The 24,286-nt window shown below is 48.5% G+C and overlaps 1 protein-coding gene across 7 annotated transcripts in view; it reads left to right on the top strand.

Annotated features, from left to right (window-relative positions):
• The first annotated feature begins 978 nt into the window (after positions 1-978).
• The window catches only part of LOC142501960 (uncharacterized), a 48,904-nt gene continuing 25,596 nt past the window's right edge, over positions 979-24,286 (top strand). For 2 of the 7 annotated variants that reach the window (XR_012803606.1, XM_075612596.1), the window contains exons 1-14: positions 979-1,055; positions 2,485-2,625; positions 3,193-3,270; positions 5,391-5,449; positions 5,671-5,836; positions 6,019-6,125; positions 12,138-13,151; positions 13,392-13,536; positions 13,917-14,063; positions 14,372-14,572; positions 16,033-16,175; positions 16,365-16,492; positions 16,588-16,718; positions 16,858-22,071. Coding sequence is in view for 6 of the 7 variants with exons in the window: in XM_075612596.1 (XP_075468711.1) it covers positions 2,485-2,625; positions 3,193-3,270; positions 5,391-5,449; positions 5,671-5,836; positions 6,019-6,125; positions 12,138-13,151; positions 13,392-13,536; positions 13,917-14,063; positions 14,372-14,572; positions 16,033-16,175; positions 16,365-16,492; positions 16,588-16,718; positions 16,858-22,071 (7,674 nt within the window). In the remaining variant the exon portion in view is untranslated. Of the gene's footprint in view, positions 1,056-2,484; positions 2,626-3,192; positions 3,271-5,390; positions 5,450-5,670; positions 5,837-6,018; positions 6,150-12,137; positions 13,152-13,391; positions 13,537-13,916; positions 14,064-14,371; positions 14,573-16,032; positions 16,176-16,364; positions 16,493-16,587; positions 16,719-16,857; positions 22,072-24,286 lie in introns of those variants that run through there. The other 5 variants (XM_075612595.1, XM_075612600.1, XM_075612597.1 and 2 more) reach the window with 5 other exon arrangements.

Below are 24,286 nucleotides of genomic sequence, written 5' to 3'. Positions count from 1 at the left end.
CTCTCTCTCTTCAGTCACTTGCTCCAAATTCAATCATGCATGCGCTAGCTCACTAAGAAAGACTCTGACACAAGGTTCAGCTTCAATCTCAGTACATGCGTTATCCCGGGGGTAACACAGGAACTGCTCCTTTATTGAGTACACAACATAGTTTATATAGCTCATAGCGGGGAGGGGCATGGGAGGGGTTAAATCATATGTATCTTTATTCCGGGACACGCTGTCTTCCTTGATTGGTTAAGTCATATGTATCTTTATTCCGGGACACGCTGTCTTCCTTGATTGTAGCAATACATTCTCCCGGGCTCATGCAGCCCTCGTGCATAGCTGCGTCATCAGTTCATGGTTTAATCATCTGGTCATGTGTTTACCAGGATATCTGAGACAAAGTTCGGGCGTATAACATAACAAAAGAAGAAATATATATTCACACACATTTCTACCTTCACAACAGTGAGCTGAAGCAGAGAGATCAGGGTTACAGGGAGTTGAAGCAGAGAGATCAGGGTGGGTTAGGGAGCTGAAGCAGAGAGATCAGGGTTACAGGGAGCTGAAGCAGAGAGATCAGGGTTGGTTAGGGAGCTGAAGCAGGGAGGTATGTATGGGTTACAGTGAGCTGAAGCAGAGAGATCAGGGTGGGTTAGGGAGCTGAAGCAGGGAGGTATGTATGGGTTACAGTGAGCTGAAGCAGAGAGATCAGGGTGGGTTAGGGAGCTGAAGCAGGGAGGTATGTATGGGTTACAGTGAGCTGAAGCAGAGAGATCAGGGTGGGTTAGGGAGCTGAAGCAGGGAGGTATGTATGGGTTACAGTGAGCTGAAGCAGAGAGATCAGGGTGGGTTAGGGAGCTGCTAAACACTTCAGTCGCTTTATCTCCTGTTTCAGATTTCTTATGATAGTGATCTGGTTGCTAGGGGAGGTCTCACTATGTCACGTGATCGCAGAGCAGGAAGTGGTTGGTCAGGAAGGGGTAGCTGAGAGGTCAGAGGTCACCACAGAGGCAGCAGACGGAGGGAAACTGGAGGGAGATTCAAAATGGGGTGAAGCGAAAAATAGGGTGAGAGAGGGGGGAAGGGGGACGAGAGATAGATAGAGATGTGTGTGAGGAAAAGGGACACATCTTCTATTAATAAGATACCCGGGACGGGTTCTGTGCATTGGTTGGAAACCTGCTCAGTGCCAGCGTGGTTCGCAACACAATGCACAGCGACATAACACGCGCATAGTAATCACATTCACATCCGTATAACAGTGCAGCCCCGGGCAGTGAAGGGTTAATTCTATATTTGTACTAATTAAAAACCTGAATTGTGTGTGTGTGTGTGTGTGTGTGTCACTGCCTCGTTTGTGGGTGAGAGGGAGGGGAGGCTGGCACTACCTGGTGTGTGAGAGAGAGACTGGCACTGCCTGCTCTGTGTGTGTGAGAGAGAGGCTGGCACTGCCTGCTCTGTGTGTTTGTGTGTGTGTCTAACACCGCCTGCTCTGTGTGTGTGTGAGAGAGACTGTGACTGCCTGCTCTGTGTGTGTGTGTCTAACACTTCCTGCTCTGTGTGTGTGTGTGTGTGTGTGTGTGTGTGTGTGAAGGGGAGGCTGGCACTGCCTGCTCTGTGTGTGTGAAGGGGAGGCTGGCACTGCCTGCTCTGTGTGTGTGTGAAGGGGAGGCTGGCACTGCCTGCTCTGTGTGTGTGTGAAGGGGATGCTGGCACTGCCTGCTCTGTGTGTGAGGGGGAGGCTAACACTGCCTGCTGTGTGTGTGTGTGTGTCTAACACTGCCTGCTGTGTGTGTGAGGGGGAGGCTAACACTGCCTGCTGTGTGTGTGTGTGTGTCTAACACTGCCTGCTGTGTGTGTGAGGGGGAGGCTGGCACTGCCTGCTGTGTGTGTGTGAGAGGGAGGCTGGCACTGCCTGCTCTGTGTGTGAGGGGGAGGCTGGCACTGCCTGCTCTGTGTGTGTGTGTGTGTGTGTCTAACACTGCCTGCTGTGTGTGTGAGGGGGAGGCTGGCACTGCCTGCTGTGTGTGTGCGAGAGGGAGGCTGGCACTGCCTGCTGTGTGTGTGCGAGAGGGAGGCTGGCACTGCCTGCTCTGTGTGTGAGGGGGAGGCTGGCACTGCCTGCTCTGTGTGTGAGGGAAGGCTGGCACTGCCGTGTGTGTGTGTATGTGTCTAACACTGCCTGCTCTGTGTGTGTGAGGGAGGCTGGCACTGCCTGCTCTGTGTGTGTGAGGGAAGGCTGGCACTGCATGCTCTGTGAGGGTAGGCTGGCAATGCATGCTGTGTGTGTGTGAGGGGGAGTCTGGAGCTGTCTGCTCTATGTGTGTGAGAGGGAGGCTGGCACTGCCTGTGCTGTGTGTGTGAGGAGGAGGCTAGCACTGCATGCTCTATGAAGGGAAGGCTGGCACTGTCCACTGTGTGTGTGTGTGTATGAGGGACTGGCACACACTCCTGCTGCCCTCTCTGAACATGTGCTGTGTATGTGCTCTGGTTTAGATGGACACGGGTGACATTGGCACAGGGATGACGCAGGGGGCAGAGCGTGGCAGAGATTGGCTGTCCCTGCACAGGGAGCTGCAGGGCTCATTGGACGCTCAGAGGAGGCAGGCAGTGCTAGTGGAGAAACTGCAGGCAAAGGTAACATGTTTTAGAGAGAGGTGTGTTTGTACAGGTGTATATTTAAGTATGTTTGTATTTATACATATGTATGTATCTATGTGCTTATGTCTTTTTGTTTTTTGTGTGTCATAACTCTATTTCAATCGCACCTCATTTAGTTTGAGATTCAACCAGCTCCAATATGGGGTATGGCACGCTGATCCAGCATTGAAGTCTATGGCAGTTAACGCTGGAGTACGGTGTGATACCCAGCATCAGAGATTGATGAACCTGGCATCTGTGTCTGCCTGTGTTTCAATCACAGTTTATTCTGTGCTTGTGTGTGTGTGCTGCAGTCACACCACATTCTGTAGATGTCTGTGTGTTGCAGCCACACCTTATTCAGTGTGTGTGCTGCAGTCACACCACATTCTGTAGGTGTCTGTGTTGCAGTCACACCTCATTCAGTGTGTGTGTTGCAGTCACACCACATTCTGTAGGTGTCTGTGTGTTGCAGTCACACCTCATTCAGTGTGTGTGTGTTGCAGTCACACCACATTCTGTAGGTGTCTGTTTGTTGCAGTCACACATTTTGTGTCCTCACAGGTTGTGCAGTACAGGAATCGGTGCCAGGAACTACAGCAGAGTCAGGAATGGAACCTGGTACAGACAGAAAGACAGATGGTTAGAGAGACAGACAGATGCAGACAGCTACACAAACGGACAGAAACACAGACACATACACAGATATTCCATATGCACATACTGACAGACATACAGTATACTCACTCACACCCTCACTTTCTCACATACACAGACATATATACCCTCAGAGACATACAGTATACTCACTCTCTCACATACACAGACATATATACCCTCACAGATATACAGTATACTCACTCTTGCACACTCACTTTCTCACATACAGACATACCCTCACAGATATACAGTATACTCACTCTCTCTCCCTCACATTCTCACATACACAGACATATATACCCTCACAGACATACAGTATACTCACTCTTGCTCCCTCACTTTCTCACATACACAGACATATATACCCTCACAGACATACAGTATACTCACTCTCACACCCTCACTTTCTCACATACACAGCCATATATACCCTCACAGACATACAGTATACTCACTCTTGCACACTCACTTTCTCACATACAGATATACCCTCACAGACATACAGTATACTCACTCTCGCACACTCACTTTCTCACATACACAGACATACCCTCACAGACATACAGTATACTCGCTCTCGCACACTGATTTTCTCACATACACAGACATATATATACACTCAGACATACTGTATACTCGCTCTCGCACACTCACTTTCTCACATACACAGACATACAGTATACTCACTCTCACGCCCTCACTTTCTCACATACAGTATACTCACTCTCGCTCCCTCACTTTCTCACATACATACATATATACCCTCACAGACATACAGTATACTCACTCTCACACCTTCACTTTCTCACATACACAGACATATATACCCTCACAGACATACAGTATAGTCACTTTCGCACACTCACTTTCTCACATACACGGACATATATATACTCTCAGACATACAGTATACTCACTCTCGCACACTCACTTTCTCACATACACAGACATATATACTCTCAGACATACAGTACACTCACTTTCTCACATACACACTTTCTCACATACTCAGACATATATACCCTCACAGACATACAGTATAGTCACTCTCGCACACTCACTTTCTCATATACACGGACATATATATACTCTCAGACATACAGTATACTCGCTCTCGCACACTCACTTTCTCACATACACAGACATATATATACTCTCAGACATACAGTATACTCACTCTCACACCCTCACTTTCTCACATACACAGACATATATATACCCTCACAGACATACAGTATACTCACTCTCACACCCTCACTTTCTCACATACACATACAGTATACTCGCTCTCACGCCCTCACTTTCTCACATACACAGACATATATACCCTCACAGACATACACTATACTCACTCTCGCACACTCACTTTCTCACATACACAGACATACCCTCACAGACATACAGTATACTCACTCTCGCACACTCACTTTCTCACATACACAGACATATATACCCTCACAGACATACAGTATACTCGCTCTCACACACTCACTTTCTCACATACACAGACATATATACCCTCACAGACATACAGTATGCTCACTCTCACACCCTCACTTTCTCACATACACAGAAATATATACCCTCACAGACATACAGTATACTCACTCTCGCTCCCTCACTTTCTCACATACAGACATATATACCCTCACAGACATACAGTATACTCACTCTCACACCCTCACTTTCTCACATACACAGACATACAGTATACTCACTCTCACACCCTCACTTTCTCACATACAGACATATATACCCTCACAGACATACAGTATACTCACTCTCACACCCTCACTTTCTCACATACAGACATATATACCCTCACAGACATACAGTATACTCACTCTCACACCCTCACTTTCTCACATACAGACATATATACCCTCACAGACATACAGTATACTCACTCTCACACCCTCACACCCTCACTTTCTCACATACACAGACATATAAATACCCTCACAGACATACAGTATACTCACTCTCGCACACTCACTTTCTCACAGACACAGACATATATACCCTCACAGACATACAGTATACTCACTCTCGCACACTCACTTTCTCACAGACACAGCACCTTTCTCTTTTTTCCGCTGCAGAGCCGCGGAGAGGGTGAGTTGGAGAGATCTCTGCTGAGGTTGGAGGATGAGCAGCAGAGGTGAGTTCAGGAGAGGGGGAGATGTGTCCTCTAAATCTCAGGAACCCCACACAGCACGTGCTGCCCTCATTAGGGGCTCATCAAGGGCTGAACAGCAGCCATATTTACTAGAGCTATAAAAAAAGAACTCAAGATAATGCTAATGAAGGAAAAAAGAAACATATACCCAGGGCAGTGTGAGCAGGAGTAGAGGGTTAACTACTGTGACCCCACTTCCCCAGGTGTGAGGGTCTGGCCACAGTGAATGCTCTGCTCCGGGAGGACCTGGGACGCACACAGGAAACCAATGAGGTGCTGGGGGAAGATCTGCACAAACTGACTGCGGACTGGACTGGAGCAATGCAGGAACTGGAGCGCAAGGAGAGGGACTGGAAGGCAGAGCGAGAGGTGAGGGGGGTGAGTGAGGGAGAAGAGAGGTGATGGGGGAGAGGGGAACAGGGAGGAGAGAAGTGAGGGAGGGGATACACACAAGAGATACATATTATGGAGGGTGAAGGGAGGTGTGGGAGAGAGGTAGGGTGGAAGCGGGTGGCATGTACACAAAATTGACCGCCCAACCCTGCTCTCAGCTCTATACTAGCTGTATACAGGGTGAGCGCTCTCGTCTCCTGCGAGTCTGGACAGAGGTCGTGACCTTTCACCGTCACTTCCTGGAGCTGAAAACCGCCACGGACAGGTGAGGGTGCGGAGTCAGACCAGGGTAGGTGCTGCATGTTGTGAGAGTACAGTCTGGGTAGTTGATTGACAAGCAAAGAAATGAGATATGTACAGGTTATAGTAGCTGTTTGCTGATAGAAGTTTGAGGCAGGATTAATAGTAGATTGCTGGACAGAGATGAGATAGGCTTAGTAGCTTATTATATACACATTAGATCCCTAAGCGATTGCACTCAGGGTACATGAAAGATATTAAGTAATACTCAGTAAGTCCCAGGGTTCAAATATTCCCGGAGAGTATATAATGCCTGTTAGGTGTAACTCATATGTATGTCATCCGAGGAACTAGGATATACTCCAAAAGTATCAATAAAGAACGACGAAAGTGATAAATAGTGATGTTTAAAATCCCCAATGGTGAGGCGGCTATTATGTTCTGGATATATATATATATATATATATATATATATATATATATATATATATATATATATATATATGTAAGTAGCGATACACGTGTGTATTTGCTAATATTCAGAGCGGTTATATATATCACTTGCGTCGTTGTCTAGTATTATTAAAACTTTTTTTTTTTCTTTATTGATACTTTTGGAGTATATCCTAGTTCCTCGGATGACATACATATGAGTTACACCTATGTGGCTTTATATACTCTCCAGGAATATTTGAGCCCTGGGACTTACTGAGTATTACTTAATACTGTATCTTCCATGTACCCTGAGTGCAATCGCTTAGGGATCTAGTGTGAATGCTCTGTTTCACACACTTGGTGCAAAGACGTTATATATATTATCCCTCTGCACCTCTGTATTTTTTGCTCTGACATTGGACTTAGGCTGAGCGGTTGGTCACAGATAGTGGTTAGTAGTTGATTACCAAGCAATGGGGAGAGACAGGACAGGTTTGCTAGCTGATCGTGGTACTGAAGAGTGATGGGATAGGTTTTTCGGGATTGCCGTGCTGAAGAGAGACAGGATAGGTTTGCTAGTTGATTGTTGAACTGAAAAGAGACGGGATAGGTTTGCTAGCTGATTGTTGAACTGAAAGAGAGACGGGATAGGTTTGCTAGCTGATTGTTGAACTGAAAAGAGAGACGGGATAGGTTTGCTAGCTGATTGGTGAACTGAAAAGAGAGGGGATAGGTTTTCTAGCTGATTGGTGAACTGAAAAGAGAGACAGGATAGGTTTGCTAGCTGATTGTTGAACTGAAAAGAGAGGCAGGATAGGTTTGCTAGCTGATTGTTGAACTGAAAAGAGAGACAGGATAGGTTTGCTAGCTGATTGTTGAACTGAAAAGAGAGACAGGATAGGTTTGCTAGCTGATTGTTGAACTGAAAAGAGAGACAGGATAGGTTTGCTAGCTGATTGTTGAACTGAAAGAGAGACGGGATAGGTTTGCTAGCTGATTGTTGAACTGAAAAGAGAGACAGGATAGGTTTGCTAGCTGATTGCTGAACTGAAAAGAGAGGCAGGATAGATTTGCTAGCTGATTGTTGAACTGAAAGAGAGATGGGATAGGTTTGCTAGCTGATTGGTGAACTGAAAGAGAGACGGGATAGGTTTGCTAGCTGATTGTTGAACTGAAAAGAGAGACAGGATAGGTTTGCTAGCTGATTGTTGAACTGAAAGAAAGGCAGGATAGATTTGCTAGCTGATTGTTGAACTGAAAAGAGAGGGGATAGGTTTGCTAGCTGATTGGTGAACTGAAAGAGAGACGGGATAGGTTTGCTAGCTGATTGGTGAACTGAAAGAGGCAGGATAGGTTTGCTAGCTGATTGGTGAACTGAAAGAGGCAGGATAGGTTTGCTAGCTGATTGTTGAACTGAAAAGAGAGACAGGATAGGTTTGCTAGCTGATTGGTGAACTGAAAAGAGAGACGGGATAGGTTTGCTAGCTGATTGGTGAACTGAAAGAGAGACAGGATAGGTTTGCTAGCTGATAGATGAACTGAAAAGAGAGGGGATAGGTTAGCTAGCTGATTGGTGAACTGAAAAGAGAGGGGATAGGTTTGCTAGCTGATTGGTGAACTGCAAAGAGAGACGGGATAGGTTTGCTAGCTGATTGTTGAACTGAGAGACGGGATAGGCTTGCTAGCTGATTGGTGAACTGAAAAGAGAGACAGGATAGGTTTGCTAGCTGATTGGTGAACTGAAAGAGAGACAGGATAGGTTTGCTAGCTGATTGTTGAACTGAAAGAGAGACAGGATAGGTTTGCTAGCTGATTGTTGAACTGAAAGAGAGACGGGATAGGTTTGCTAGCTGATTGGTGAACTGAAAAGAGAGGGGATAGGTTTGCTAGCTGATTGTTGAACTGAAAGAGAGACGGGATAGGTATGCTAGCTGATTGTTGAACTGAAAGAGAGACAGGATAGGTTTGCTAGCTGATTGTTGAACTGAAAAGAGAGGCAGGATAGGTTTGCTAGCTGATTGTTGAACTGAAAAGAGAGACAGGATAGGTTTGCTAGCTGATTGTTGAACTGAAAAGAGAGACAGGATAGGTTTGCTAGCTGATTGCTGAACTGAAAAGAGAGACAGGATAGATTTGCTAGCTGATTGTTGAACTGAAAGAGAGATGGGATAGGTTTGCTAGCTGATTGGTGAACTGAAAGAGAGACGGGATAGGTTTGCTAGCTGATTGTTGAACTGAAAAGAGAGACAGGATAGGTTTGCTAGCTGATTGTTGAACTGAAAGAAAGGCAGGATAGATTTGCTAGCTGATTGTTGAACTGGAAAGAGAGGGGATAGGTTTGCTAGCTGATTGGTGAACTGAAAGAGAGACGGGATAGGTTTGCTAGCTGATTGGTGAACTGAAAGAGAGGCAGGATAGGTTTGCTAGCTGATTGGTGAACTGAAAGAGGCAGGATAGGTTTGCTAGCTGATTGTTGAACTGAAAAGAGAGGCAGGATAGGTTTGCTAGCTGATTGTTGAACTGAAAAGAGAGACAGGATAGGTTTGCTAGCTGATTGGTGAACTGAAAAGAGAGACGGGATAGGTTTGCTAGCTGATTGGTGAACTGAAAGAGAGACAGGATAGGTTTGCTAGCTGATAGATGAACTGAAAAGAGAGGGGATAGGTTAGCTAGCTGATTGGTGAACTGAAAAGAGAGACGGGATAGGTTTGCTAGCTGATTGTTGAACTGAAAAGAGAGACGGGATAGGTTTGCTAGCTGATTGTTGAACTGAAAGAGAGACGGGATAGGTTTGCTAGCTGATTGGTGAACTGAAAAGAGAGACGGGATAGGTTTGCTAGCTGATTGTTGAACTGAAAAGAGAGACGGGATAGGTTTGCTAGCTGATTGGTGAACTGAAAGAGAGACAGGATAGGTTTGCTAGCTGATTGGTGAACTGAAAAGAGAGGGGATAGGTTTGCTAGCTGATTGGTGAACTGCAAAGAGAGACGGGATAGGTTTGCTAGCTGATTGTTGAACTGAAAGAGAGACGGGATAGGTTTGCTAGCTGATTGGTGAACTGAAAGAGAGACAGGATAGGTTTGCTAGCTGATTGTTGAACTGAAAGAGAGACAGGATAGGTTTGCTAGCTGATTGTTGAACTGAAAGAGAGACGGGATAGGTTTGCTAGCTGATTGGTGAACTGAAAAGAGAGGGGATAGGTTTGCTAGCTGATTGTTGAACTGAAAGAGAGACAGGATAGGTTTGCTAGCTGATTGTTGAACTGAAAGAGAGACAGGATAGGTTTGCTAGCTGATTGTTGAACTGAAAGAGAGACAGGATAGGTTTGCTAGCTGATTGTTGAACTGAAAAGAGAGACAGGATAGGTTTGCTAGCTGATTGGTGAACTGAAAGAGAGACAGGATAGGTTTGCTAGCTGATTGGTGAACTGAAAGAGAGACAGGATAGGTTTGCTAGCTGATTGGTGAACTGAAAGAGAGACAGGATAGGTTTGCTAGCTGATTGTTGAACTGAAAAGAGAGACAGGATAGGTTTGCTAGCTGATTGTTGAACTGAAAGAGAGATGGGATAGGTTTGCTAGCTGATTGTTGAACTGAAAGAGAGACGGGATAGGTTTGCTAGCTGATTGGTGAACTGAAAAGAGAGACGGGATAGGTTTGCTAGCTGATTGGTGAACTGAAAAGAGAGACGGGATAGGTTTGCTAGCTGATTGGTGAACTGAAAGAGAGACGGGATAGGTTTGCTAGCTGATTGTTGAACTGAAAAGAGAGACGGGATAGGTTTGCTAGCTGATTGGTGAACTGAAAGAGAGACAGGATAGGTTTGCTAGCTGATTGTTGAACTGAAAAGAGAGACAGGATAGGTTTGCTAGCTGATTGGTGAACTGAAAGAGAGACAGGATAGGTTTGCTAGCTGATTGGTGAACTGAAAGAGAGACAGGATAGGTTTGCTAGCTGATTGGTGAACTGAAAAGAGAGACGGGATAGGTTTGCTAGCTGATTGTTGAACTGAAAAGAGAGACGGGATAGGTTTGCTAGCTGATTGGTGAACTGAAAGAGAGATGGGATAGGTTTGCTAGCTGATTGTTGAACTGAAAGAGAGATGGGATAGGTTTGCTAGCTGATTGTTGAACTGAAAGAGAGACGGGATAGGTTTGCTAGCTGATTGGTGAACTGAAAAGAGAGACGGGATAGGTTTGCTAGCTGATTGTTGAACTGAAAGAGAGATGGGATAGGTTTGCTAGCTGATTGGTGAACTGAAAGAGAGACGGGATAGGTTTGCTAGCTGATTGTTGAACTGAAAAGAAAAACGGGATAGGTTTGCTAGCTGATTGGTGAACTGAAAAGAGAGATGGGATAGGTTTGCTAGCTGATTTTTGAACTGAAAGAGAGATGGGATAGGTTTGCTAGCTGATTTTTGAACTGAAAGAGAGATGGGATAGGTTTGCTAGCTGATTGTTTAACTGAAAGAGAGATGGGATAGGTTTGCTAGCTGATTGTTGAACTGAAAGAGAGACGGGATAGGTTTACTAGCTGATTGTTGAACTGAAAGAGAGACGGGATAGGTTTGCTAGCTGATTGTTGAACTGAAAGAGAGACGGGATAGGTTTGCTAGCTGATTGTTGAACTGAAAAGAGAGACGGGATAGGTTTGCTAGCTGATTGTTGAACTGAAAGAGAGACGGGATAGGTTTGCTAGCTGATTGTTGAACTGAAAGAGAGACGGGATAGGTTTGCTAGCTGATTGTTGAACTGAAAAGAGAGACGGGATAGGTTTGCTAGCTGATTGTTGAACTGAAAATCGAGACAGGATAGGTTTGCTAGCTGATTGGTGAACTGAAAAGAGAGACGGGATAGGTTTGCTAGCTGATTGTTGAACTGAAAAGAGAGACGGGATAGGTTTGCTAGCTGATTGGTGAACTGAAAGAGAGATGGGATAGGTTTGCTAGCTGATTGTTGAACTGAAAGAGAGACGGGATAGGTTTGCTAGCTGATTGTTGAACTGAAAGAGAGACGGGATAGGTTTGCTAGCTGATTGTTGAACTGAAAAGAGAGACGGGATAGGTTTGCTAGCTGATTGTTGAACTGAAAATCGAGACAGGATAGGTTTGCTAGCTGATTGGTGAACTGAAAAGAGAGACGGGATAGGTTTGCTAGCTGATTGTTGAACTGAAAAGAGAGACGGGATAGGTTTGCTAGCTGATTGGTGAACTGAAAGAGAGATGGGATAGGTTTGCTAGCTGATTGTTGAACTGAAAGAGAGATGGGATAGGTTTGCTAGCTGATTGTTGAACTGAAAGAGAGATGGGATAGGTTTGATAGCTGATTGTTGAACTGAAAGAGATGGGATAGGTTTGCTAGCTGATTGTTGAACTGAAAAGAGAGACGGGATAAATTTGCTAGCTGATTGTTGAACTGAAAGAGAGACAGGATAGGTTTGCTAGCTGATTGGTGAACTGAAAGAGAGACGGGATAGGTTTGCTAGCTGATTGTTGAACTGAAAGAGAGAGGGGATAGGTTTGCTAGCTGATTGTTGAACTGAAAGAGAGACGGGATAGGTTTGCTAGCTGATTGGTGATGTTCGTCCCTTCTTTTCCTCTCTAGGGACTTGTCTGTGGTGCGTGCAGATTGGGCGCGATGCTCCCGCCTCCTCCAGACAACCTGCTCCCCGCTCATCTCATGGAGACAACGGCGCCCAGACACTATGACATCACGAGCCCCCGAGCCACCCAATTATCTGTTGGTGACGTGGGAGCCGGGTCCAGCGGGGGGGACTAAGAAGGAAGGAGGGACTCGGAGCGAGCAGGAAACAGAGATTGTGGGGTCAGCTCTTGAGACATCTAGGCAGGAATTGGAGTCGATGAGGTCACTTATTGAGACACTGGAACAGCAGGTGGAAACGATGAGGTCACAACAAGAGACATCGCAACAGGAATTAAGGTCGATGAGGTCACAACTAGAGATGTCTGAACAGGAAATAGAAACGGTTAGAGCACATCTGGAAGTAGCAGAACAGGAAGTACGTTCTATGAGTTCACACCTAAAAGGCTCTATGCTGGAGGCGGAGTCTATCAAGTCACAGCTTGCAATGTCAGAGAAGGAGGCCGAGTCCATGAGGTTACAGCTTGTGATGTCACAGGAGGAGACGGAGTCCATGAAGTCACATCTGGAGATATATGAGAAGGAAATAGCATCTATAAGGTCAGATCTTGGGATATCAGAAAAGGAATTGGAGTATGCGAGGTCACAGTTTGTGATGTCACAGGAGGAAACAGAGTCTATGAGGTCACATCTGGAGACTTATGAGGAGGATGTGGAGTCCATGAGGTCACAGCTTGTGATGTCAGAGAAGGAGGCCGAGTCCATGAGGTCACAGCTTGTGATGTCAGAAAAAGAAGTAGAGTCTATGAAGTCACGCCTGGAGACATGTAAGAAAGAGGCAGAGTCCTTGCGGTCACAGCATGTGATGTCAGAGAAGGAGGCGGAGTCAAAGAGGTCACAGCTTGTGATGTCAGAAAAGGAGGTAGCATCTCTGAGGTCACGTCTGGAGATGTATGAGAAGGAGGCAGAGTCTTGGTTGCATGAGAAGGAGCGAGAGCTTCGAGTCAGTCAGAATGTGTAAGAAGTCACATACACATCCTCCTCACACTTTCCCTCTCTTTGTTTCTCCTTTACACAATGCCTCTCTCCTACCTCCTTCCCACTCTCCTCTCTTATTTCTTTTTCTTTCTGCCTCATTCCCTCTTAGTTTTATCCTTACACTGGTCTCTCTCCACTCCCCTGTCTTTATCGCTTTCTCTCTCCCACTCTCTTGTGCCCCTGGTTGTGTCTCTAACTTAGTCTCTCCCCTCTCTTCAGCCAGCAGTCTCTGGACACACTCGAGAATGAGCGCTCTGCTCTTCTGCAGGATCTGGTGCTGTCTCGGGAAGAGCTGCTGCTCTCTCGCCTGGATGGTGATCTGTCTCGGGAGGAGAGCCGTGGTCTGCAGTGTGCTCTGCACAAGGTAGGCCTGGCAGCAGAGCACCAAGCTTACTGATCCCAAGGGAGGTGTGGCAGGATTAATAGTTGAAAAACAAAGAGATGTTTCAGGAATAATAGTTGATAGCAGAAATGACGTGTGGCAGGATTAATAGCTGATGGCAGTAAAGGTGTGTGACAGAATTAATATCTGATAGCAGGATAGATAGCTAATTGCAGAGGAGTGGTATGGCAGAATTAATAGCCGCTATTTTAAAAGAGAGATGTAGCAGATTAGAGAGGAGAGAGGGTTGGTGGAATTAATATCCAAGACCAGAGGAGAGAGGTGTGGCAGGAGTAGTAGTTGATAGCAGAGAGATGGGAGATGATCCTTGCAATTGTGAGTTCTTTCTTCTCCTCATCAAGGCAGAGAAGACGAATGCTGACCTGGCTGTGACACAGAGCAGACATAAGGCAGAAGTAGAAGATCTTCGAGATGCGGCAGCCAAGATGGGAGACTTGAACCGGGCGCTGTCTTTGGATAAAGTGGAACTGAATCGTCTGTTGTTGCAGGTGAGGAGTCTCTCTGCGCTCTTCCCCATTGTGTGGTTTCTCTGACTGCTTCTTTAACCCTCTGTTACTCTCACTGTTGTACTCTCCCTCTCTCGCGCTCCCATAATGTATCTCACACACTTGCTCTCTCTTCCACTCTCTCGCACTGTGATGCTTTGTGCTCTCCCTCTCTTTCTTTCCCTCCCTGATTCTTTCTCTGTTTCTCATGAGTTGTACTCTCCCTCTCTCTCACTAGGACACTGTGAATTTCTCACACTCACGCTCTCTCAGTCTCTCACCTATTTTCCCCCTCCCTCCCGGATCTGCAGATGGAGAAGGAGTCGGAGCGAGAGACTGCCTCAGTCCGAGAGCAGCTTCAGCGGTGTGAGAAAGAGCGTTCAGAGCAGAGTGCGGAGATTGCCAGAACAACGCTCTGTGTGCAGGAGGACAGGAAGACTAGAGACCACCTGGAAACCGAGCTGAGAGATATCCGGGGAGAGAGAGACAGGCTGCAGGAGGAGTTGAGACAGGTGATGGGATTTAGAGTACGCAGGACACAGTGTGTGTAGCGTGAGCTGATAAACCTCTGCACTGTAAGAGGGTGTCCAGCCCTGCATGTTATTACATGGCCCTGCAGGCCGCTCTGTGCATGCATACAGGGCTGAGACATGCAGACTCTGACCGGGTGCGGCCATCTTGGATTGTGCTGTAATCAGTATCAAAGTGTGCACCAGGGAAGGGAGGATTCCTAATGTGCAGGGATCTGGGTTAGAAGTTTTTTATGCTGGTGGACATATTTTACAGTCTCCGCAGGTCTTATTCTGCATCAGTTTTTGTTCTAGGCTATATATCGTGGGCATGTGGTGCGGATTATGGAAAACAAAGTGTTATCAATAGCGCTTAAGTACTAAGTGCAATTTTTAATGAATTGTGTTCAATAAGTGACTTATTAGTGAATGGGTTAAACCACTAATTAGCATAAAAGTGAACTACGAGTGTTGTAAAAAGAACACACCTGCAGGTGTGTATAGCAAACCTGTATATAAAGATATATGTTGATTGCAGCTCAGCCCTGGTGTGGATTGCTTTTTCCAATCCCACATGTGCACGTTTCCAGGTCATGGGGAGCGCAGGTTAATATAGAAATATAGAAGAAAATACAATGTGTCTGTAATATGGTGAGTCAGTAAATCCCACAGGGGATATACTCGCATATTCCCCAGTCTTTTAAGCATGTCCCACTTCAGTGGCAGTGATGTACGGGGATAGACTGGTTCATCTTGTGTATGAAGAACCTTTATAAAATAAAGGTAGGGGAGCCAGTATAGCAGACTGTCATCAGTGTTATCAATATAAACAAGTGACAAGCGAACACTCACATGGGGTCAATTCTTTAAAAGCATTTAGCCACACAGGGGAGCAGGATCGGCCTGCTTTTAAAGAATTGACCCCATGTGAGTGTTCGCTTGTCACTTGTTTATATTGATAACACTGATGACAGTCTGCTATACTGGCTCCGCTACCTTTATTTTATAAAGGTTCTTCATACACAAGATGAACCAGTCTATCCCCGTACATCACTGCCACTGAAGTGGGACATGCTTAAAAGACTGGGGAATATGTGAGTATATCCCCTGTGGGATTTACTGACTCACCACATTACAGACACATTGTATTTTCTTCTATATTTCTATATTAACCTGCGCTCCCCATGACCTGGAAACCTGCACATGTGGTGAGGATGGAGGGAGCTAGGGACGGGGATATTTGTATACTGCGGCTGAGGCTGGCAGGGCTGAGTGCAGGCTCCCTCTTTCTCTTCTCCCTCCCTCGCTTGCTCGCTCTCTTCTTTGGTCTCTTTCCTCGCTGTCACTCTCTCCCTCCTCACTCTCCTATTCCCTCTTGCTCCCTCCCTCGCTCACTCCATCTCTTGCTTGCTCTTCCTCCCTCTTGTTTTCTCTCTCCCTCCATTTGTCTCTCTGTCTCTCAGGAGAGGGAGCGCCTGGAGGAGGAGCAGGGAAGGCGGTCTCAGGATGTGGGGCCCCTCACCAGAGAGCTGTCTACTCTGCATGTGCAGCTCAGCGTGACCGAGAGAGAGCGCCAGGAACTGAGGGAGCAGCTGAGAGACACCCGGTAAGGGGCGGACAGTCTGTGTAACCACATGAGTCTTCTGTCTTTTTCTTCTTTATCTGTCTTTCCATCTCTGTCTCTTTTACGCTCTCTCTCTACCTCTGACTCTCTCACTGCCGCTTTCTCTATTTCTCTGTCTCTTGCTTGTATGCCTGTCTCACATCAATTTTTCTCACTCCGCCACTCTCTCAGGTCAAGGAAGCAGTCTCTTGAGAGTGCTCTATTTACAGTCCAAGAGAGAGCGTCACAGCTGGAGATCACCTCCAGTCAGCGAGAGGTGGAAGTTAAGACAGTCACACAGTCCAAAGAGACCATCCAAGGTAAGAGACGGACAGCCACACACGCGCTCTGTGGGTGAGAGAGCGAGGAAGAGACAGCTTGCTTACACCCACTGTGTACTATGTATTTTTGTCAGATGAGGTTTCCCTTCTGCATGCTGAGAGAGAGAGATCGGAGGAGAGACTGCTCGCTCTGTCCCAGAGACTGTCTGATATGGAGCGAGAGTACCAGACAGAGAGAGCGCAACGAGAAGCACTGGAAGAAAAGGTGAGCGAGAGACTGGTGTAGTAGGAGGGAGTGAGAGAGAGACTGAGAGCAAAGTGGAAGAGTGAGGGGTCACACGCAGGAGAGCGGTTATTGGAGCGATGCTCTGCAGAGTTCTTTAAGGGCTGTTTCTTTTCCGAAGGAATTAGAGAATCTGCAAGACATTCTGGAGAAGGAGCGACAGCTGCATCAGACCTCCGAGGGCCAAGCACAGAGAGCGCTTGAAGTTCAGCGGTCTCTTCAGGAGAAAGTCAAGAGAGAGCGAGAGATGTCTGAGCAGCTTCAGAGCAACCTAGAGGGAGTGACTGTCTCTTTGAGAGAGCTCGAGAGAGAGGTGTCAGATCTCCAAGCCAGCCTGCGAAAGAACCAGAATGAGAAAGAGACTGCTCTGGACACTGTAGAGTGTCAGATTCTAATGGTGAAAGAGCGAGACCATGAAATTAACGTTTTAAAAGAGGCCATAAGAGAGTGCCTTGAAGAAAAGGAGACGGCTCTTAATGCTTTGGAGAACCAAGCTCTGGCTTTACAAGAGCGAGACAGGCAAATTACAGAGCTGAGAAAGACTGTTGAAGAGTGCAACGAAGAAAAAGAGACTGCTTTAACTGCGCAAGCGTGTCTGAGCATTACTGTGCAAGAAAGAGAGCGTGAAATCAGGGCTGTGAAAGAGAGTATGAGGCAGAGCCAGCAAGAAAAAGAGACCGCTGTCACTGCCTTAGAGCATCACATCCAGACTGCTAAAGAGACAAATTTGCAGCTTGCAGCCCTTAGAGAGTGTATCAGAGAGTGCGGAGAAAAGAAGGAGACGGCTCAGAAAAACTTAGCGCGCTGCGTTCTGACTGTAAAAGAGAGAGAGGGTGAAATTGATGCTTTGAAAGAGAGAGTTCAAGAGTGTCAACAAGAAAAAGAGACAGCTATGGAAGGCCTTTCTCTTTCAGCTAGAGAGGCAGAGATGGAACTTTTAGCTCTACAAAAGTGTGTGAGAGAGTGCCAGGTTGAACGAAAGACTGCAATGGGTGCTCTGGAACAAACTGTAAAAGAAAGAGACAGTGAAATTGTGAGATTGAGAGAGAGTATACGAGAGCGACAGGATGAGAGAGAGCGCACACTGGAGGAGTTACAGCATCAAACTCTGACTTTCAAAGAAAGAGACAGTCTGATTGAGGCTTTAAGAGAGAGCTTGACACAGTGTCAGCTAGAGAAAGAGAGCGCTCTTGAATCTTTAGAGGGCCAGATTCTGGCATTAAAGGAAAGAGACAGAGAGTTTGGCATTTTGACAGAGACTGCACAAAAAAGAGAGACTGCTCTGCGCTCTTTAGACAGCCTGCGGATGACCCTAGAAGAAAGAGACCGTGAAGTACTGTCTCTAAAAGAGAAGTTACAAGTGTGTTGGGAAGAGAGACAGACTGCCCTGAAAACTGCAGAGCATCTGACTTTAACACACAGAGAGAGCGATCGGGAAATTATGTCTTTGAAGGAGGGACTTCGAGAGTGCCGGGAGGAAAAAGAGACATCCCTGAGTTTATTAGATTCCCAGATTCTGAATGTGAAAGAGAGAGATATTGAGATTGGAGTGCTGAAAGAGACCGTTTGGGCCTTGCAGAAAGAGAAAGAGACCGCTCTTGATGCCGTGGAGTGTCAGAACAAGGCTTTAAAAGAGAGAGATGCAACTCTTGCAGCCTTACAGGAGAGTGTCCGAGAGTGCCAGAGGGAAAAAGTGAGTGCATTGGAGCAGAAGGCTTTGACTGAAGACGAGAGAGAGCGAGACACCAGAGCCTTGCAAGAGACCATAGAAAGATGCCAAAGGGAAAGAGAGGTCGCAAAGACCACTTTAGACCGCTGGGAGTCTCAGAGAGAGACAGCTGAGAGACAGAGAGAGATAAAAGAGAAAGCTTTGAGGGAGAGGGTTGCAGAACTTTCCCAGACTCTGAGAGAGAAAGAGAGAGAGGCCGAGGACGTGAAGAGGCAGTCTGAGAGAGAGGACAGAGCTCTGAAAGAGAGTGTAAAAGAACTTTCCCAGGCTCTAATAGAGAGAGTGCAAGAGGCAGAGGATGACAAGAGAGAATCTGAGAGAGAGAATAGAGCTCTGAGGATGAGAGTAACAGATCTCTCTCAGGCTCTAAAAGAGAGAGAGACAGTTGAGGAGGATGCTAAAGCTCTGAAAGAGAGGTTAAAAGAACTTTCTCAGGCTCTGATAGAGAAGGAGGGGGAGGCAGAAAAGAGAAGGCAGTCTGAGAAAGAGAACAAAGTTCTGAAAACGAGCATAACAGAACTTTCCCAGGCTCTGACAGAGAAGGGAATTCAAGAAGAGAAGAGAATGGGGGAGGTGAAAGCGCAGAAGACAGAGATATCAGAGCTTGGGCAAGCTCTGATAGAGAAGGAGAGAGAGACGGAGGAAGAGAAGAGACAGAGTGAGAAAGAGAAGGAAACTCTGAGACAGAGGTTGACAGAACTTTCCCAGGCTCTGATACAGAAGGGGATTCAAGAAGAAGAGAGAGAGGGGGTGGTGAAAGCTCTGAAAGGGAGGCTAGAAATGATTGGCCAGGCTCTGACAGAGAAAGAGAGGGAGGCAGAAGAAGAGGAGAGAGGGAGGAAAGCTCTAAAGAAAAGGATAATAGAACTTTCCGAGGCTCTGATTGGGGATCTGTCTGAGGGGCAGGGAGAGGGCAACGCCCTAATAGAGAGAGTGGAGGTACTTGGAAAAGCTTTGAGAGAGAAGGAGAAACAGAGTGAGGAAGAGGAGAGAGAGAGGAAAGCTCTGAGGAGGAGAGTAACAGAGCTTTCTCAGGCTCTGGTAGAGAGGGAGAGAGAAAAAGAGGAGACAGAAGGGGAGATGAATGCTCTGAAAAGAGAGATTGGAGAACTCGGACAAGCTCTGGTAGAGAAGGAGCGAGAGATCGAGGCGGAGGAGAGACAGAGTGAGGAAGAGAAGTCAGCTCTTAGACAGAGGGTAACAGAGCTTTCTCAGGCTCTGAAAGAGAAAGAAGCAGATGAAGGAGTGAAAGGGAAAGAAAATGAATCTCTAAGGAGGAGGGTAACAGAACTTTCCCAGGCTCTGACAGAGAAGGAGAGAGAGGTGGAGCAAGAGGGGGGAGAGAGAGAAGCTCTGAGGAGGAAAGTAGTAGAACTTTCTGAGGTTCTCACCAGCAGTGAGATGGCTGAGATACAGAAAGAGGGAGAGAGGAAAGCTCTGAAGGACAAGGTTGGCGAACTCTCCAAGGCCATAAGAGACCAGGAGAGAGAGACTGAGAAGCAGAAGAGGCAGTCTGAGAGAGAGATCCAAGCTCTGACAGAGAGGGTAACAGAACTTTCCCAGGCAATAACAGAGAAGGAGAACGAGACAGAGGAGAGGACACAGTCTGAGAGAGAGAACAAAGCTCTGAGGCAGAGGATTACAGAATCGTCACAGGCTCTGGGGAAAATGGAGAGAGGCATGATGGAGAAAGAGGGAGAGATGAAAGCCCTGAGAGAGAAGATTGGAGAACTTGGACAAGCTCTGATAGTTAGTGAAGAAGAGAAGGGAGCTGTGAGACACAGAACAATACAACTTTCCCAGGCTCTGAAAGAGAGAGAAGCAGATGAAGAATTGAGAGGACGAGAAAATGAAGCTCTAAAGAGGAGGGTAACAGAGCTTTCTCAGGCTCTGAGAGAGGAGGAGAGAGAAAAAGAGGAGACAGAAGGGGAGATGAATGCTCTGAAAAGAGAGATTGGAGAACTCGGACAAGCTCTGGTAGAGAAGGAGCGAGAGATCGAGGCGGAGGAGAGACAGAGTGAGGAAGAGAAGTCAGCTCTTAGACAGAGGGTAACAGAGCTTTCTCAGGCTCTGAAAGAGAAAGAAGCAGATGAAGTGAAAGGGAGAGAAAATGAATCTCTAAGGAGGAGGGTAACAGAACTTTCCCAGGCTCTGACAGAGAAGGAGAGAGAGGTGGAGCAAGAGGGGGGAGAGAGAGAAGCTCTGAGGAGGAAAGTAGTAGAACTTTCTGAGGTTCTCACCAACAGTGAGATGGCTGAGATACAGAAAGAGGGAGAGAGGAAAGCTCTGAAGGACAAGGTTGGAGAACTCTCCAAGGCCATAAGAGACCAGGAGAGAGAGACTGAGGAGCAGAAGAGGCAGTCTGAGAGGCAGATCCAAGTTCTGAAAGATAGGGTAACAGAACTTTCCCAGGCAATAACAGAGGAAAACGAGAGAGGGAGAGAAACTCAGGCTCTAAATATGAGGGTGGCAGAACTTTCACAGGCTCTAAAAGGGAAGGAGGCCAAAGTGGAGAAGAAAGAGGGAGAGGTGAAAACTCTGAAGAGAGAGAGGGCAGAACTCGGACAAGCTCTGATAGAGAAGGAGAAAGAGACTGAAGAAGCAAAGAGGCATAGTGAGAGAGAAAATAAAGCTCTGAGACAGAGGGTAACAGAACTTCAGCAGTCTCGGATAGAGGAGAGGAGGGAGACAGAAGGGGAGACAAAAGCTCTGAAGATGGAGATTAGGGAACTTGGACAAGCTCTGATAGAGAAGGAGCGAAGGATAAAGGAGGGGGAGGGACAGAGTGAGAAAGAGAGGGAGATTTTGAGACTGACGGTATCAGGCCACTCTCAGGCTCTGAAAAAGAGAGAATCAGACGAGGGAGGGAGAGAAAATGATGCTCTAAAAAGAAAGGTTACAGAACTTTCTCAGGCTCTGACTGAGAGAGAGACAGGGGAGAGAAGACAGCAAGAGGAGGGAGAGAACAAAGCTCTGAGGCAGAGGATTACAGAACTTTCACAGGCTCTGGTGGAAAGGGAGAGAGCGATGATGGAGAAAGAGGGAGAGATTAAAGCCCTGAGACAGAAGATTGGAGAACTTGGGCAAGCTCTGATGGAGGTGAAAGAAGAGGGAGAAGCTCAGAGGAGGAGAATAGCAGGATTTTCCCATGCTGTGACGGGACGAAATCTGGAGGTTGGGATTAGAGCCCCGAGTGAGAGAGCACAGCAGGTGGAGGCTCTGCTCGGAGATACAGAGGGCAAGCTGGAAAGGGGGGAGCGAGAGACGGGAGAGGAGGATGGAGGGGACCATGAGGAAAGAGAGATGGGTCTTCATCAGGAGGGGAAAGGCAGGAACGGAGGATTGGTCAGGGAGGGTGAAGTCGAATATGGGGAGAATGTGAGGCAAGATCAGGAGGAGGCACACCGAGAAAGGGAGGCAGGACTGGAACAGTTGCATGAAAAGGTGGAGGCTCTACATCGTGAGAAGGCGGAGGCCGAGTGGAGGGAAGGGGCCCTAAGACGGAGGCTGGAACAAGCAGAGGCCGTGCTGAGGAGCACAGAGGCCGAAGAGATTTCCTGGAGGGAAAGAGCCCAAGACCTTGAGGCCGAGCTGAGGAGAGGAGGGGTGAGAGGGAGCGCACGGGGGGAGTCACACACAGGGAGCACATGGGGAGTCACACACAGGGAGCACATGGGGAGTCACACACAGGGAGCACACGGGGAGTCACACACAGGGAGCACACGGAGTCACACACAGGGAGCACACGGGGAGTCACACACACAGGGAGCACACGGGGAGTCACACACACAGGGAGCACACGGGGAGTCACACACACACGGAGCACACAGGGAGTCACACACGGAGCACATGGGGAGTCACGCACACAGGGAGCACACGGGGAGTCACACACACAGGGAGCACACGGGGAGTCACACACAGGGAGCACACGGGGAGTCACACACACAGGGAGCACACGGGGAGTCACACACAGGGAGCACATGGGGAGTCACACACACAGGGAGCACACGGGGAGTCACACACAGGGAGCACACGGGGAGTCACACACACGGAGCACACAGGGAGTCACACACGGAGCACACGGGGAGTCACACACGGAGCACACGGGGAGTCACACACACAGGGAGCACACGGGGAGTCACACACACGGAGCACATGGGGAGTCACACACACAGGGAGCACACGGGGAGTCACACACAGGGAGCACATGGGGAGTCACACACACAGGGAGCACACGGGGAGTCACACACAGGGAGCACATGGGGAGTCACGCACACGGGGAGTCACACACAGGGAGCACATGGGGAGTCACACACACAGGGAGCACACGGGGAGTCACACACACGGAGCACATGGGGAGTCACACACACAGGGAGCACACGGGGAGTCACACACAGGGAGCACATGGGGAGTCACACACACAGGGAGCACACGGGGAGTCACACACAGGGAGCACACGGGGAGTCACACACACGGAGCACACAGGGAGTCGCACACGGGGAGTCACACACGGAGCACACGGGGAGTCACACACACAGGGAGCACATGGGGAGTCACACACACGGAGCACATGGGGAGTCACACACACAGGGAGCACACGGGGAGTCACACACAGGGAGCACACGGGGAGTCACACACACAGGGAGCACACGGGGAGTCACACACACGGAGCACACAGGGAGTCACACACGGAGCACACGGGGAGTCACACACAGGGAGCACACGGGGAGTCACACACAGGGAGCACACGGGGAGTCACACACAGGGAGCACACGGGGAGTCACACACAGGGAGCACACGGGGAGTCACACACAGGGAGCACATGGAGAGTCACACACACAGGGAGCACACGGGGAGTCACACACGGAGCACACGGGGAGTCACACACGGAGCACACGGGAAGTCTCACACGGAGCACACGGGGAGTCACACACGGAGCACACGGGGAGTCACACACGGAGCACACGGGGAGTCACACACACAGGGAGCACACGGGGAGTCACACACACAGGGAGCACATGGGGAGTCACACACACAGGGAGCACACGGGGAGTCACACACGGAGCACACGGGAAGTCTCACACGGAGCACACGGGGAGTCACACACAGGGAGCACACGGGGAGTCTCACAGAGGGAGCCCACGGGGAGGCACACATACAGCAGGGAGCCTACGGGGAGGCACACATACAGCAGGGAGACACACACAGCAGGGAGCCCACGGGGAGGCACACACAGCAGGGAGCCCACGGGGAGGCACACACACTGCAGGGAGCCCACGGGGAGGCACACACCCAGCAGGGAGCCCACGGGGAGGCACACACCCTGCAGGGAGCCCACGGGGAGGTACACACCCAGCAGGGAGCCCACGGGGAGGCACATACACTGCAGGGAGTCCACGAAGAGGCACACATACAGCAGCGAGCCCACGGGGAGGCACACACACTGCAGGGAGCCCACGGAGAGGCACATACACTGCAGGGAGTCCACGGAGAGGCACACATACAGCAGCGAGCCCACGGGGAGGCACACACACTGCAGGGAGCCCACGGGGAGGCACACACACTGCAGGGAGCCCACGGGGAGGCACACATACAGCAGCGAGCCCACGGGGAGGCACACACACTGCAGGGAGCCCACGGGGAGGCACACATACTGCAGGGAGCCCACCGGAAGGCACACACACAGCAGGGAGCCCACGGGGAGGCACACATACTGCAGGGAGCCCACGGGGAGGCACACATACTGCAGGGAGCCCACGGGGAGGCACACACACTGCAGGGAGCCCACGGGGAGGCACACACCCAGCAGGGAGCCCACAGG

This window comes from Ascaphus truei, chromosome 8, assembly GCF_040206685.1.
Source record: "Ascaphus truei isolate aAscTru1 chromosome 8, aAscTru1.hap1, whole genome shotgun sequence".
In the NCBI taxonomy this organism is placed as follows: Eukaryota; Metazoa; Chordata; class Amphibia; order Anura; family Ascaphidae; genus Ascaphus; species Ascaphus truei.
The sequence above is the reverse complement of the archived record's forward strand: the minus strand, read 5'-3'. Positions and strand labels throughout refer to the sequence as shown.